General features: G+C 40.9%; 1 protein-coding gene across 1 annotated transcript in view; it reads right to left on the bottom strand.

Moving 5' to 3' along the window:
- Positions 1 to 14,464, bottom strand: part of ANKH (ANKH inorganic pyrophosphate transport regulator) — a 181,320-nt gene that overhangs the window by 14,053 nt on the left and 152,803 nt on the right. The window contains exon 9 of the mRNA XM_075826760.1: positions 5,687 to 5,816. Coding sequence (XP_075682875.1) covers positions 5,687 to 5,816 — 130 coding nt within the window. The remainder of the gene's footprint in view (positions 1 to 5,686; positions 5,817 to 14,464) is intronic.

Raw genomic sequence — 14,464 nt, forward strand, 5'->3', positions numbered from 1 at the left:
CTGCAAGGTATTTATATGTAAGTAACTTCTAAAAAAAATGTAAAAAATAACAATCATTACTAAAAACTATTGAAGGCAAACTGTTACCACTATTTTACAATTGACTTTAGAATGAAACATAATTTTATATATATATATATATATATATATATATATATATATATATATATACATACACACACACACACACACACACACACACACACACACACACACACACACACACACACACACACACACACACACACACTATATATATATATATATATATATATATATATATACATACATACAGTGAAGGAAATAAGTATTTGATCCCTTGCTGATTTTGTAAGTTTGCCCACTGTCAAAGTCATGAACAGTCTAGAATTTTTAGGCTAGGTTAATTTTACCAGTGAGAGATAGATTATATATATAAAAAAAAAGAAAATCACATAGTCAAAATGATATATATTTATTTGCATTGTGCACAGAGAAATAAGTATTTGATCCCCTACCAACCATTAAGAGTTCAGCCTCCTCCAGACCAGTTACACGCTCCAAATCAACTTGGTGCCTGCATTAAAGACAGCTGTCTTAAATGGTCACCTGTATAAAAGACTCCTGTCCACAGACTCAATTAATCAGTCTGACTCTAACCTCTACAACATGGGCAAGACCAAAGAGCTTTCTAAGGATGTCAGGGACAAGATCATAGACCTGCACAAGACTGGAATGGGCTACAAAACCATAAGTAAGACACTGGGTGGGAAGGAGACAACTGTTGGTGCAATAGTAAGAAAATGGAAGACATACAAAATGACTGTCAATCGACATCGATCTGGGGCTCCATGCAAAATCTCACCTCGTGGGGTATCCTTGATCCTGAGGAAGGTGAGAGCTCAGCCGAAAACTACACGGGGGGAACTTGTTATTGATCTCAAGGCAGCTGGGACCACAGTCACCAAGAAAACCATTGGTAACACATTACGCCGTAATGGATTAAAATCCTGCAGTGCCCGCAAGGTCCACCTGCTCAAGAAGGCACATGTACAGGCCCGTCTGAAGTTTGCAAATGAACATATGGATGATTCTGAGAGTGATTGGGAGAAGGTGCTGTGGTCAGATGAGACTAAAATTGAGCTCTTTGGCATTAACTCAACTCGCCGTGTTTGGAGGAAGAGAAATGCTGCCTATGACCCAAAGAACACCGTCCCCACTGTCAAGCATGGAGGTGGAAACATTATGTTTTGGGGGTGTTTCTCTGCTAAGGGCACAGGACTACTTCACCGCATCAATGGGAGAATGGATGGAGCCATGTACTGTCAAATCCTGAGTGACAACCTCCTTCCCTCCACCAGGACATTAAAAATGGCTCGTGGCTGGGTCTTCCAGCACGAAAATGACCCGAAACATACAGCCAAGGCAACAAAGGAGTGGCTCAAAAAGAAGCATATTAAGGTCATGGAGTGGCCTAGCCAGTCTCCAGACCTTAATCCCATCGAAAACTTATGGAGGGAGCTGAAGATCTGAGTTGCCAAGCGACAGCCTCGAAATCTTAATGATTTACAGATGATCTGCAAAGAGGAGTGGGCCAAAATTCCATCTAACATGTGTGCAAACCTCATCATCAACTACAAAAAATGTCTGACTGCTGTGCTTGCCAACAAGGGTTTTGCCACCAAGTATTAAGTCTTGTTTGCCAAAAGGATCAAATACTTATTTCTCTGTGCACAATGCAAATAAATATATATAATTTTGACAATGTGATTTTCATTTTTTTTTTTTATATAATCTAGCTCTCACTGGTAAAATTAACCTAGCCTAAAAATTCTAGACTGTTCGTGTCTTTAACAGTGGGCAAACTTACAAAATCAGCAAGGGATCAAATACTTATTTCCTTCACTGTATATATAATTTTCTTTTATTGTGAATTCTTTGCAATGATATATTGAAAAACATCATATGTTACAGGCAGGGCCCTATTTACAATAAGGTATCCGACGGCAAGCGCCTACGGCAGCATGAAGTAGGGGGCAACATCCTAGGGCGGAGTAATGATCTGAGATTCGTATTTGTCACATAGGAAAATATCGGAACTAAGTGCAGAGCGGAACTCTGAACTGCTGCGGTATACAACACTAGCTCTTTGAGCCAATGAGCAGCTGCCGACATATAAACCATCTGCCCAGCGGACCCGCTCTGCATCTTTGACGGTGTGCTGATGACCTATCTAGCTGTTGCCAATAGATCTCCTTAACCCACCAGACTGTTCACTGCTGTCCCTAGGTTTTTTCTTCTACCCCATGTCCACCCTGCCAAAGTATTTTTCCATCCCCTTCCTGTACTCTGCAGGCAGTCTAGTAATTCCCCTGTCACTACTCCCCCTTAGCACACCACCCTTCCCATGTCGATTCTTGTAAAAGTAAAGACAGTCTTCAGAACACTGCCTGCAGACTGATGGATTACTGAATGTGTCCTCTCCCCCTGTTTACTCAGCTACCAGTGAGAGGAGAGAGAAGCTGCTGCTGACAACTTGGGACTTGTCTACTGGAAGGAGATAAATAACACTATAATATCTAAAGGCAAGGGGGTGTTTTATTTGTGTGCAGTGTGTGTATTATGTATGTGGGCAGTGAATATGCATGTCTGTAGTGTGTGCTATGCATGTGTGCAGTGTGTGTGTGTGTGTATATGTATGTGTGTAGTGCATAGATATTTATTTTCCTATGTGTATACGCATGTGCACAATGTGCATATATGTATGTGTGCAGTGTGTATATGTGTGCGTGTGTGTGTGTGTGTGTGTGTGTGTGTGTATACACTACAGTACTGTGCAAAAGTTTTAGGCAGCTGTGGAAAAATTCTGCAAAGTAATAATAGTTGTGTTAATACTTTTATCAATTAAAAAAAATACAAAGTGAATGAACAAAAGAGAAATCTAAATCAAATCAATATTTGGTGTGACCACCATTTGCCTTCAAAACAGCAGCAATTCTTCTAGGTACACTTGCACAAAGTTTTTGAAGGAACTCTGCAGGGAGGTTGTTGCAAACATCTTATAGAACTAACCACAGATTTACTGTGGATGTCGGTTTCCTAAAATCCTTGTCTTCCACAACCTCACCTTTTGTAGCAGAGTTTGGCTGTTCCTCACCCAGTTTTAAGCCTCCTAACACAGCTGTTTCTGTTACAGTTAATGTTTCAACCTACATATGAAAATGATGATAACTATCACCTGTTTGGTATAATTGGTTAATCATACACCTGACTATAATCCTACAAAATCCATGACTTTGTGCATGTGTATCTGGAAAAACGTATGCTGTTTTAAAGGCAAAGGGTGTTCACACCAAATATTGATTGGATTTAGATTTAGATTTTGTTCATTCACTTTGTATTTTGTTAATTCACTTTGTATTTTGTTAATTGATTAAAAAAAACTATTAACACTTCTATGTTTGAAGCATTCTTACATTGCGGCATTTTCCTACAACTGCCTAAAACTTTTGCACAGTACTGTACATGTCTGTAATTTGTATATGTATAATCCGAAAATTAGTATATAGGAGATAGGAGTAAAAGCAGGGAACGGCGCAGTTTCTAAGAGATTTAAAGCACTTTTAAACTTCAAATGATATGGGGAGCAGAACGCTCATTCCCAAGCATTTGCCCCATGTCAAATGGCCCAGGATTAATCTCCGTTGTGGGCATCACATCTCCCCGTATAAAAAGGGATGTGCTGCTGACAATGATACAAACTGCATAAGTACAATGTATACAGAACAATGATTGCTCCATGTAAAAGGAGCTAAACTAGCAGTGATCGACATGCTATATCTGGTGCTTTGTCAGCATATATCTGCAGGGTAAAATAAGCTTTAAACAAGCATGTAGCAGTTTAAGGGTACGTTCAGTCATGTGAATTTGTCACAGATTGTTTGGTTTAGATTTCTCACTAAAAATCTGAGCCCACCAGTGACTGAAGGCAGCCATATATCTGCATGTATACATGGCAGCTGTCAGTCATTGGTATGGGAAGTGGAGGGACCAAATACAGCAGGTTTGTAACTATAAGTCCATTGTATTTTGTTAGCAGCTATTAGCCAAATGTCACAATATTTTTTGCGCCGGTTGGGCTAATAGTAGAGTGGACGAGTGGACCTGTCCCTATACGTGCCCTTTACATGAGAGAATAGTGTGGGGACAGATCCACTTTGAGCTTCCGTTGAACAGAAAAGAGTTTATAGTAACATCTATACTTGACCTGCCGAACCTGCATGTAAATTCAATATACATTATGTATGTACTTTGTGTTCCCTCTGTGTCTATAATATATGCAGCATTACCAGCATTTTATCCATAAATTGTGCCTTCCCCTCTTTGACGGTGGCCTAGATAGCCACTACTCAGCCTACTACTCATCTCGTCTGATGGGGAGTTTTTAAACGGTGCCTAGGGTAGCACCAACTGTAAATACAGCCCTGGTTACAATTCCCTCAAATTGGCATAAGCTGTAAGTAAAGTAGAAAAAAAAAAGTCCCCATTAGACCTGTGTATGGACTAGGCTCCAGTAACAATGTATACTCAGTGACAATGTTTTGCATCGAAGATTGGTACATCATCATGGATTAGAAATCACCTAGGCCAGGTCATACACAGGACCAATGGAGAAAATGTATTGTTGAAAAAACCTCTTTAACAGTCACTTTATTGGTTTTGGAGCTGCAATACTAGATATAACCTGTGTACAGGTGTGGTACTATTTTGAGAAAAAAAAGGCTATGTTTCTCAAATCCTTTTAAAATATTTTCTGTGATGCCATAGAGACATGTCATAAAATATCATCAGTGAGGGTCAGTGAGCTGAGCTAACGTCCCCAAAACCAAAACAAAGGTATTGTGTCACTTGATCAGGTGAAATCTCCAAGCAGTGTCAAAAATAAACAAGTGCTTTATCAAGCACAACAGCTCCTTTATTCTGACACTTTCTGGAGTGGTGGGGGTGTCTCAGCTCGCAGACTCCCACTGATGTCCCATATCATGTAAAATAACTGAAGGTGGAATTCTCTTTTATCAACCCGCACCTACGCAACCTCAACTATTTTCAAGTAATGAATTAAAACCACAACAATAAATTAAAAAGGACCTGTCAACTCCCCTGACATGTCTGCTTTAGTAAATAATTGCATTCCCTAAAAAAATAAAAATTCTGGAGCATATTTTATTAGAGCTCTGCGTTGTGTGGTTTCTGTTATTCCTCCTGGAAAATTATGAATAAATTAGAAACGGGTGCTTCCATTCTTCTTGTCAAAGGGGCGTGTCCCTACTCAGTCTGGAACGGTCAGTACCGATTGGACAGTGCCAAACTCTGTGGGGACACCCCCCCCCCCTGACTAATAACACCCAGTTGTCAATTTATTCATAAATAAAGCAATAACAGAGGAACAGCACTAGTCAGAGTTTTAAGAAAAGGTGCTTGGTAATGGGTAATACAAGTATTGACTAAAACTTACCGGTCCTATAAAGAATAGTAATGGCAGCTAGTAATAGATAACTGCTGCAGCTCATTCATTCACACCCTCAGAGGATGGTATGATAAACTGTTAATAGCTCTAGGATTATTAAGACAGAAATAAGACCGTTTGTTTCATAAAATGGTTATAGTCATTTCTATGAATGTGAAGATATCATATCATTTCACTTACCTGGTACAGGAAAGAAAGAAAATAGCCTCAAAGGAATCACACAAAGCTCCGCAAATGCAAAATCGACTCCAATTATGTCAACAAGTATCTTCTCTGATACATTCGGAGTCCAGAACATCACAAAACATAGCTGAGGGCAGATATAACATTAGTAAATAATTTAAATCGTATAACTTTTGAGACTTGGCAATAGTGTTATAGGACAAGTTTCAATCCAAACGGTTTCGACATAATACATTTGTAACTATTTAGTGTCCTCGCTTTTGCCCAACCTATTCTGTGCTGGAAACAGTAGAAACTTGCAGCAAAGCAGTAAAGGGGTTGTATAAGATTACAAAAAGATAGTTTATTTATGGCCTGCGTCTGGTATGGCAGATCTGCTCCGTTCACTTGAATGGGACTGAGCTGCAATACCAGACACAGCCCATGGACAATAGGGTGCTGTTTCTGGAAGAAAGCAGTCATGTTTTTCTAATCTTATACAACACCTTTAAAAAGTGAGTCCGTTCTTGTGGATGTTTTTGAAAACACTTGTTTGGTGAAGATGGAGGGAACCAGGAGGATTAAAGTCCATCTTTAAACCAAAAATACTGTAAAAGATATAGTAAACAATACACTTTAGGCTTATTTAAAAAGAAGGTTAAAATAATTTGTTGCATTCAACCACTATTTAATCAAATACTGAATTCTAAGTTAGTATTTTGAGTTCATTGATCCTTTGGAACCAACTTATTCAGATGGCAGAATAAAGCTAAAAACAAGCCATGAATCCCTGTGTGAGCAAATTTCTAAGCAGGGCACTGAAAGGAAGGCGTGCACAGTAAGGTCCTGGCAATGAACTCTCCAATCCATAGTGGCACTAAGCTTCAGAGGAGAATCAGTCTATTCTGAAGCATATTCTGTTTCACATATAAAAACTCCAGTCAACAATGGCCTTATTAACATTCACTCCATGTCCACAAGTCAGACTATCATTTCTGAGTGCTTGCCACCGTGCCAACCTTCCGACTGGGATCTACAGTATATCATTTTATACAATGAAATTGTAAAATGAGTTTTAATATAATCATGAAAGCTTCTGCACTCTTATCAAATCATTCTCCATTCTAAGGCAGCACTTGCTTGATTTACTAAAATCCATTCAGGAACCAAGGAAATCATTTCTTCTGTAATTAATTAGTTTGTTAAGGAAATCCATCATGAGCTTTCAACTATGAAAACTAGCGCAAACTAGCGCTGACTAAAGTGGAGCTCCATAGCAATCCATCAGGTTCCAGCTATTAGTTCTATAGGTGTCATAAATGAGGTCCGATTTACAAAACTGGTATACCTGCTCTCAGGTGCATGCTATTCTCACTTCAAGGACACTATAGAATTAAACTGTATACTTTCATATGAATAGAAGTACTCTGAGCGTCTGGCAGACGCCTTCTACTCGATTACCCCATGGGAACTAAATGCAGCGATTTTGAGAAAGGCCTTGGAAAGAAACGCTTATCGCTTGCAAATATTGTGTTGTACAGATTATCTATGTTGGAATAGTCAAATACCTCTGGAGTGCGTTTTGGTTTTTTCTATACTCTACTTTCATATGAATGGCTGGCCATGAAATACAAGGTCACACGAGAATGTCTAAGCAAAAGCCATTCTTTGCAGTAACTCCTCTCCTTGGCTAATGAGATATAGAATTATTGTTATTATTACAAATTATATTTGTAATTAAGTGGTCTATGGATGGATGTAACTGGCAACAACAACATGGTTAATTCTGTAAGGAGAATAAGTCTTTTGAAGTGGCCAAGAGTTTTTACTGCATTTTGTTTGTGGCAATGCTTCCTGCATGTAGAACCAAAAACTGGGGGGTTATCAGTTGGAGCGACATAGTGTGTCTTTGACACATTAGGCCTAGCTTGTAGAAGTTTCAAAAGATGGAAAATGGACATCTGCCAATCCAAACTAAGGGTCTTCTTACACGGCCCGACATGGCCCGTGTAAACGATCGCCCATCAAATAGACAGCTCGTTAATCGGCGATCGTTTGATCCTTTCACAAGGATCTATGTATGGGGACTAGTGATCGTTACTATGATCACTCGTCTACATACATTTCTATCATGTAAGCAGCACGTCTTCCTATTTGCACAGGGAGATGTGCTGCTGACAACAATTATATTCCAGCATAAACGATACAATCAGCCAATGAATGAGTGTTTGCTCGTTCATCGGCCGATCATTGCCCTGGTTACATAAGGCAATGATCGGGAATGAGCGTTCTGTGAACGCTCATTTGCCCGATAATTGGCATGTGTAAAAGGGCATTAAAGGGGTTATCTGGGAATCAAAAATTACATTGCATTAATATTTTTATGTAAAATGAAGTCACTTACTAAGGTACTTTAATTTAAAGTTCGGTACTAAATAGTGGCGTTCAAACCGGTGAAATGTTGCCGGAAGTCCTGTAGCTTTTCTAATATTGATGAAGCGCCAACACGGCCCCACGTGACTGAGGGCTTGCTTCCTGTGCAGTTCATGTCGGCGTGTTATCAATTGCATGACCGCAAGGGGCTGTCACACTGCCTATTGCTGGAGTCCCCGAGCAGACCATCAGCTAGCACTTTGCTTGGAACTTCAGCACTGCTACCGACATTTGGTCAGTGACTTCAGGGGTTTCCTATCACTGGAGTTTCCGAACAGAGCATCAGCTGATGCTCTGCCTGGGGACTTCAGCACTTTTGCCAACGTCACTGTCGTTGTCCATATATGGAGAGTGACGTCGGCAGCAGTACTGGAGTCCCCGAGCAGAGCATCAGCTGATTCTCTGCCTGGGGACTCCAGTACTGCTCCCGACGTCACTGTTCATATATGGCCAGTGACTTCAGGGGGTATTCCTATCGCTGGAGTTCCCGAGCAAAGCATCAGCTAATGCTCTGCCCCGGGACTCCAGTACTGCTGCCGATGTCACTGTCCATACATGGACAGTGACAATGAGGTTGGCAGAAGTGCTGGAGTCGTCCCCAGGCAGAGACTCAGCTAATGCTCTGCTCGGGGACTCCAGTACTGCTGCCGACGTCACTTTCCATATACGGACAGTGACAGCAGTGCTGGAATTCCCGGGCAGAGCAACAGCTGATGCTCTGCTCGGGAACTCCAGCAATAGGAAACCCCTGAAGTCACTGACCACATTTTGGGAGCAGTGCTGGAGTCCCGAGCAAAGTGCTAGCTGATGGTCTGCCCGGAGACTGCAGCAATAGGAAATGTGACAGCCCCTTGCGGTTAAGCCATTGATAACACGCCGACAAGAAAAGCACATAAAACAAGCCCTCAGTCACGTGGAGCCGTATCGGTGCGTCATCAATATTAGAAAAGCTACAGGACTTCCGGGAACAGTTCACCGGTTTGAACTGCAGGATTTAGTACCGAATTTTAAATTAAAGTACATTAGTAAGTGACTTCCTTTTACATAAAAATATTAATGCAATGCAATTTTTAGTCCCAAGATAACCCCTTTAAAGGGAAGGTGTCATGATTTTTTTTTAATTATTATTATTATTATATTGCTTTTAATATAATATTAACAAAAATTTTATTTATTTGTGTTCTCATTTTTAACTTTTTACTGTATTCATACTTTTACTTCTCTATGGTGGCTGCCATTTTTTTTTCATCTCTGTATGTGTCGATTAGTGACACATACAGTGATGCTATACGGCACATACAACCCCATAGAGAATGCGAACGGGAGCCGTTCCATTCTCAGAAGCGTGCGCCGTCTGTGTGGGAACGTCGCATGCGCCGCTCCCACATAGACCAAAACAAAGCTCGTTCGTAGAGCGAAATCCGTCGCCATTTTCATGTGCACCGGAAGCCGCTGCCGGACAGTAAGATGACCACTTCCGGCCACATGTTCAACAAAGCGAAGGCGCAAGGAAGAGGAGCGTAGGCGGCAAGAGCTTTGATAGACCAGCGGAGGCGGCGGCAGGAGCAGGTAATTTATGTTTGTGTATGATGTGCGTATTATGTCCGTGTATGTTCATGTGTGATACTGTCTGCTGAGCCCTGTATCCAATCCTCCTGCCACTGTGCATTCGCTCAGAAAATGGCGGCACACAGTGTAGGAGGTTTGAAGACATTCAAACCCCTCCTTCTCCTGGCACTAGCCAAAAGAAGAGAGGGGGGGTTGTGTGAGGACACTAGAGGAGAGTGTGTCCACCCCAAATTTGCAGCATAAATCAATGAGGTTACTTTACCACAGTGTGCCATGCTGCAACTTACTTTGGGAACTGCTCCCTCTAGTGGCCAGCACATGGAAATGTTATAAATTAGAATTGAATTTATAATATTTCCTGACTTGTGAAAAATATAAAAAAAAATAAAACAATGTGTAATCACTTATATACTAATTGTTTAACTGAAAAAAAATAAAAATTCTAGCGACACATTCCCTTTAAGGAACCATACTGAGGTGAATTGAGGAACAATGAACCACTTAATAATCCTTGTCCTCCCGCTTATCACCTCACTGTCTAGTCATAAACAACGCATTTGCCTAATAAACTGGTGGGTGGCTTTGGAAACCCACAGAGACTGAAGGTAAAAATATGATGTAGACAATGAAAAGTGTTCAAACGGTTGGGGACAGTTCTATCTGAGAGTGTATCCATTGTTTCCCTACCGTCAAGGAAGCAGTAGACTACAGATTATTTGTGTTAGGTCTTCTGTTACTTCTCCCTTTTATTTTGTAACTGTTTTTGTATATCATCTTATTTTGCCTTTTTTTATACTTTGTGCAAGCACTTTATTTTTTTCTATTAAGGCTTAAAACCTTAATAAGTTTGGTTCTTGTATGCCCTAAAGAATCTTTCGATGCTGGAGAGTAGTGTGAATGTGTGTTGGGACTTATCGCCCCCATATTCGATAAGTGGTGGCAGCTTGTTGTGTATCTGGGGTTATCACCCCCATATTCGATAAGTGGTGGCAGCTTGTTGTGTATCTGGGGTATGTGGACTGTGTTGGGGTGTGATTCATGCTCAATATGCAACCTAAGTGGAAGCTGAGTGCAAGATTGATTGAGTGTAGATCGATTGACCCCTTACAGTCGCACCCACAATTTTATAATAATAATAATAATAATAATAATAATAATAAAAAAATCAGTAATTAAACACGAATTTAAGTCAACGACGGGCAAAAAGAAAATTTTATCAAGCGCAGTATGAATACAGTTTCTTAGTATGGCAGTAAAGCTGCCCATACATAAGACAGCTGATCGTTCAGCTATTATTATTTAGCTTGTTAGCCAGTATGTCCCTAGTAACCAGACAGTCTCATGTGACTCAGCTGTTCAGCACAATGCTGGACTGGCACTGTGCTGACAGTAGAGAAGCAGCTTGGCACTAGTCACGCCATGCCATTCTCTATTTCAGATAGGATACATTCATACTGTAGATGAGTAGTAGTCAACCTACCACATTATTAGGCCTTATATGCAGCCCTTAACTTCATCTGGGGTCCAACATTACAGGTGCCATTTCCCCTACATGAATTGGAAAGTTTGCCACACATGTGGTCAATCTCTATTACAGTCTTTTCGGTATATCTCAATCACTCTAATGAATGAACGGCCACCTATATGGTGCACAGGATCCTTGTGGGATCCCTGCAGTCAGACTCCCACCAATTAAAAACGTATGCAGATCTTGTTCATTACAATTTTAGGAATATCTTTCTACACAGACAGTACACACCCAAAAACTCTGCTGATGCATTTATCTGACACAGAGAAATGTATGTATGTACGAATGCCAATAAATTGCACACACAGAGCTGTGTACTGTGTATACTGTACAGTGAACGGACAGAAGTGGGGAGAGCCGGGGGCCTCAGGGTACCCGTGTCCTGCATGAATTGCCGTCCTTAGGGGTGTGAGACCTGTGCAACCGCACTATTCAGGCATAAATGGGGGGCCACCTGGCTGACCCTGACATTAGTTCATCCTTCCTTTTTGCCAGGGTAGGAAAAATATCCTGCTGTGCCTATATTATAGGGAACAGGAGTAACTGAAACCCTGGAAGGAGAGAGGCTCCGCGCACAGCCTTAACTTGCAAGAAACATGTGACCTGTACAGCAGTGGAGGAGGTAAAAGGCTACTGTAGAAGATGTCTGTTGTTTGATTGTGTATATTTGACTATGTGTGCGTATATATGCGTCTGTGTTGTATATATGTGCCTGGATGTGTGTAAACAAATATATATATATATATATATATATATATATATATATATATATACAGTAGTGTTGAAAAAATAGCAGTGAGTTTAAATAAGCCAATAGAGTGCAAATCATTATAATAACTTTTATTTGCATAAATGCAAATACACTGGAAATTCAATTCCAGATCAAAACAATAACAAAATGTATCCAGTTTGTGTTAATCCTTTACAGAAAGTAAAGAAGGAATATTTGGCTGTTCAATAAAAAAAGAAGTGCCAGCCCCTTTCTTTAAAAACTCAAAAATTGAATGTACAAACTGAAAAAACTGTTTCATATCTCACTTTACTGAACTAATGGTTAGCGGTATAACCATTGTTTCTGAGAACTGCTTGGCATCTGTGTTGCATGGAGTCGACCAATTTCTGGCACCTCTGAACGGATATTCCAGTCCAGGAAGAATGGACGACATTCCAGTTCTGCATTTTTGGGTTTTGCCTCATAAACCGTATTTTTGATGTCAGCCCACAAGTTCTCTATGGGATGGAGGTCAGGGGATTGGGCTGGCCACTCCATTACCTCAATCCTGTCTGTCTGTAATAAAGATGTCGTTCGCTTACTGGTGTGTTTTGGGACATTCTCGTGTTGAAACACCCATTTCAAGGGCATTTCTTCTTCGTATAGGGCAACATGATCTCCTTAAAGAGGCTCTGTCACCAGATTTTGCAACCCCTATCTGCTATTGCAGCAGATAGGCGCTGCAATGTAGATTACAGTAACGTTTTTATTTTAAAAAAACGAGCATTTTTGGCCAAGTTATGACCATTTTTGTAGTTATGCAAATGAGGCTTGCAAAAGTCCAAGTGGGTGTGTTTAAAAGTACAAGTCCAAGTGGGTGTGTATTATGTGCGTACATCGGGGCGTTTTTAATACTTGTACTAGCTGGGCGCTGTGAAGAGAAGTAACATCCTCTTCTCTTCAGAACGCCCAGCTTGTGACAGTGCAGACCTGTGACGTCACTCACAGGTCCTGCATCGTGACGGCCACATCGGCACCAGAGGCTACAGCTGATTCTGCAGCAGCATCAGCGTTTGCAGGTAAGTCGATCTTACCTGCAAACGCTGATGCTGCTGCAGAATCAGCTGTAGCCTCTGGTGCCGATGTGGCCGTCACGATGCAGGACCTGTGAGTGACGTCACAGGTCTGCACTGTCACAAGCTGGGCGTTCTGAAGAGAAGAGGATGTTACTTCTCTTCACAGCGCCCAGCTAGTACAAGTATTAAAAACGCCCCGATGTACGCACATAATACACACCCACTTGGACTTGTACTTTTAAACACACCCACTTGGACTTTTGCAAGCCTCATTTGCATAACTACAAAAATGGTCATAACTTGGCCAAAAATGCTCGTTTTTTAAAAATAAAAACGTTACTGTAATCTACATTGCAGCGCCTATCTGCTGCAATAGCAGATAGGGGTTGCAAAATCTGGTGACAGAGCCTCTTTAAGTATTTTGATATATTCAAGCTGATCCATGACCCCTTGTATGCGATAAACAGGCCCAACACTATGGTATGAGAAACATCCCAATATCATTAATTTTGCAGCACCATGCTTTACTGTCTTCACGGTTTACTGTGGCTTGAATTCAGTGCTCGGGGGTCATCTGACATACTCTCTGCAGCCACTAGACCTAGAAAAGAACAATTTTGCTTTTATCAGTCTACAAAATGTTGCGCCATTTCTATTTGGGCCAGTCAATGTGTTCCTTGGCAAATGTTAACCTATTCAGGACATGTCTTCTTTTCAACAACGGGACTTAGCGGGGAGTTCTTGCTGGTAACTAGGCTTCACTTAATAGTTTTTGGATTGTAGCAGTACTAACTGGTAACTTCAGATCTTCTTTGATCTTCCTGGAGGTGATCATTGACTAAGCCTTTGCCATTTCGGCTATTCTTCGATCCATTGGAACAGTAGTTCTCCGCTTCCTTCTGCGTCTTTCAGGTTTTAGTTGCCACTTCAAAGGCATATGAGATCATTTTAGTTGAGCAGCCTATAATTTGCTGCACTTCTCTATATGTTTTTCCCTTTCCAATGAAGTAAGTTTTTCATCAGAATGTAACGACCCATTTCCCCCAGTATTTTAGAAGGAAGCTTTGCATTGAGAGCTCCTGTTGTGGGTTTACAGCAACAGCTTCCAAATGAAAATGCCACACCTGGAATCAACTCCAGACCTTTTACCTGCGTAATTGATGATGGATTAACAACGGAATAGCCCATTAAATAGCTTTTGAGATAATTGTTCAATTTCCTCTGGTCCCTTGAAATAGAGGCAGCTACATATTAAAGAGCAGCATTGTGAGAAACTAGACATGGACCGCATAATCCACAATATATACGTTGATCTTTGCCGCTAGACGTAATTTATAAACATGAACATGAGGTTCTTTGTTAACATTTTGATCAAACTGTATAAGCCCACTTGCCACTTCATGGCGACCTCTTTAAAGTGAGTCCCTACTCTATCGGTTGCAGCACCACATGGCGACCACCGCCATTGCAGCACCGCT

The sequence above is a fragment of the Rhinoderma darwinii genome, chromosome 5, assembly GCF_050947455.1.
Source record: "Rhinoderma darwinii isolate aRhiDar2 chromosome 5, aRhiDar2.hap1, whole genome shotgun sequence".
In the NCBI taxonomy this organism is placed as follows: Eukaryota; Metazoa; Chordata; class Amphibia; order Anura; family Rhinodermatidae; genus Rhinoderma; species Rhinoderma darwinii.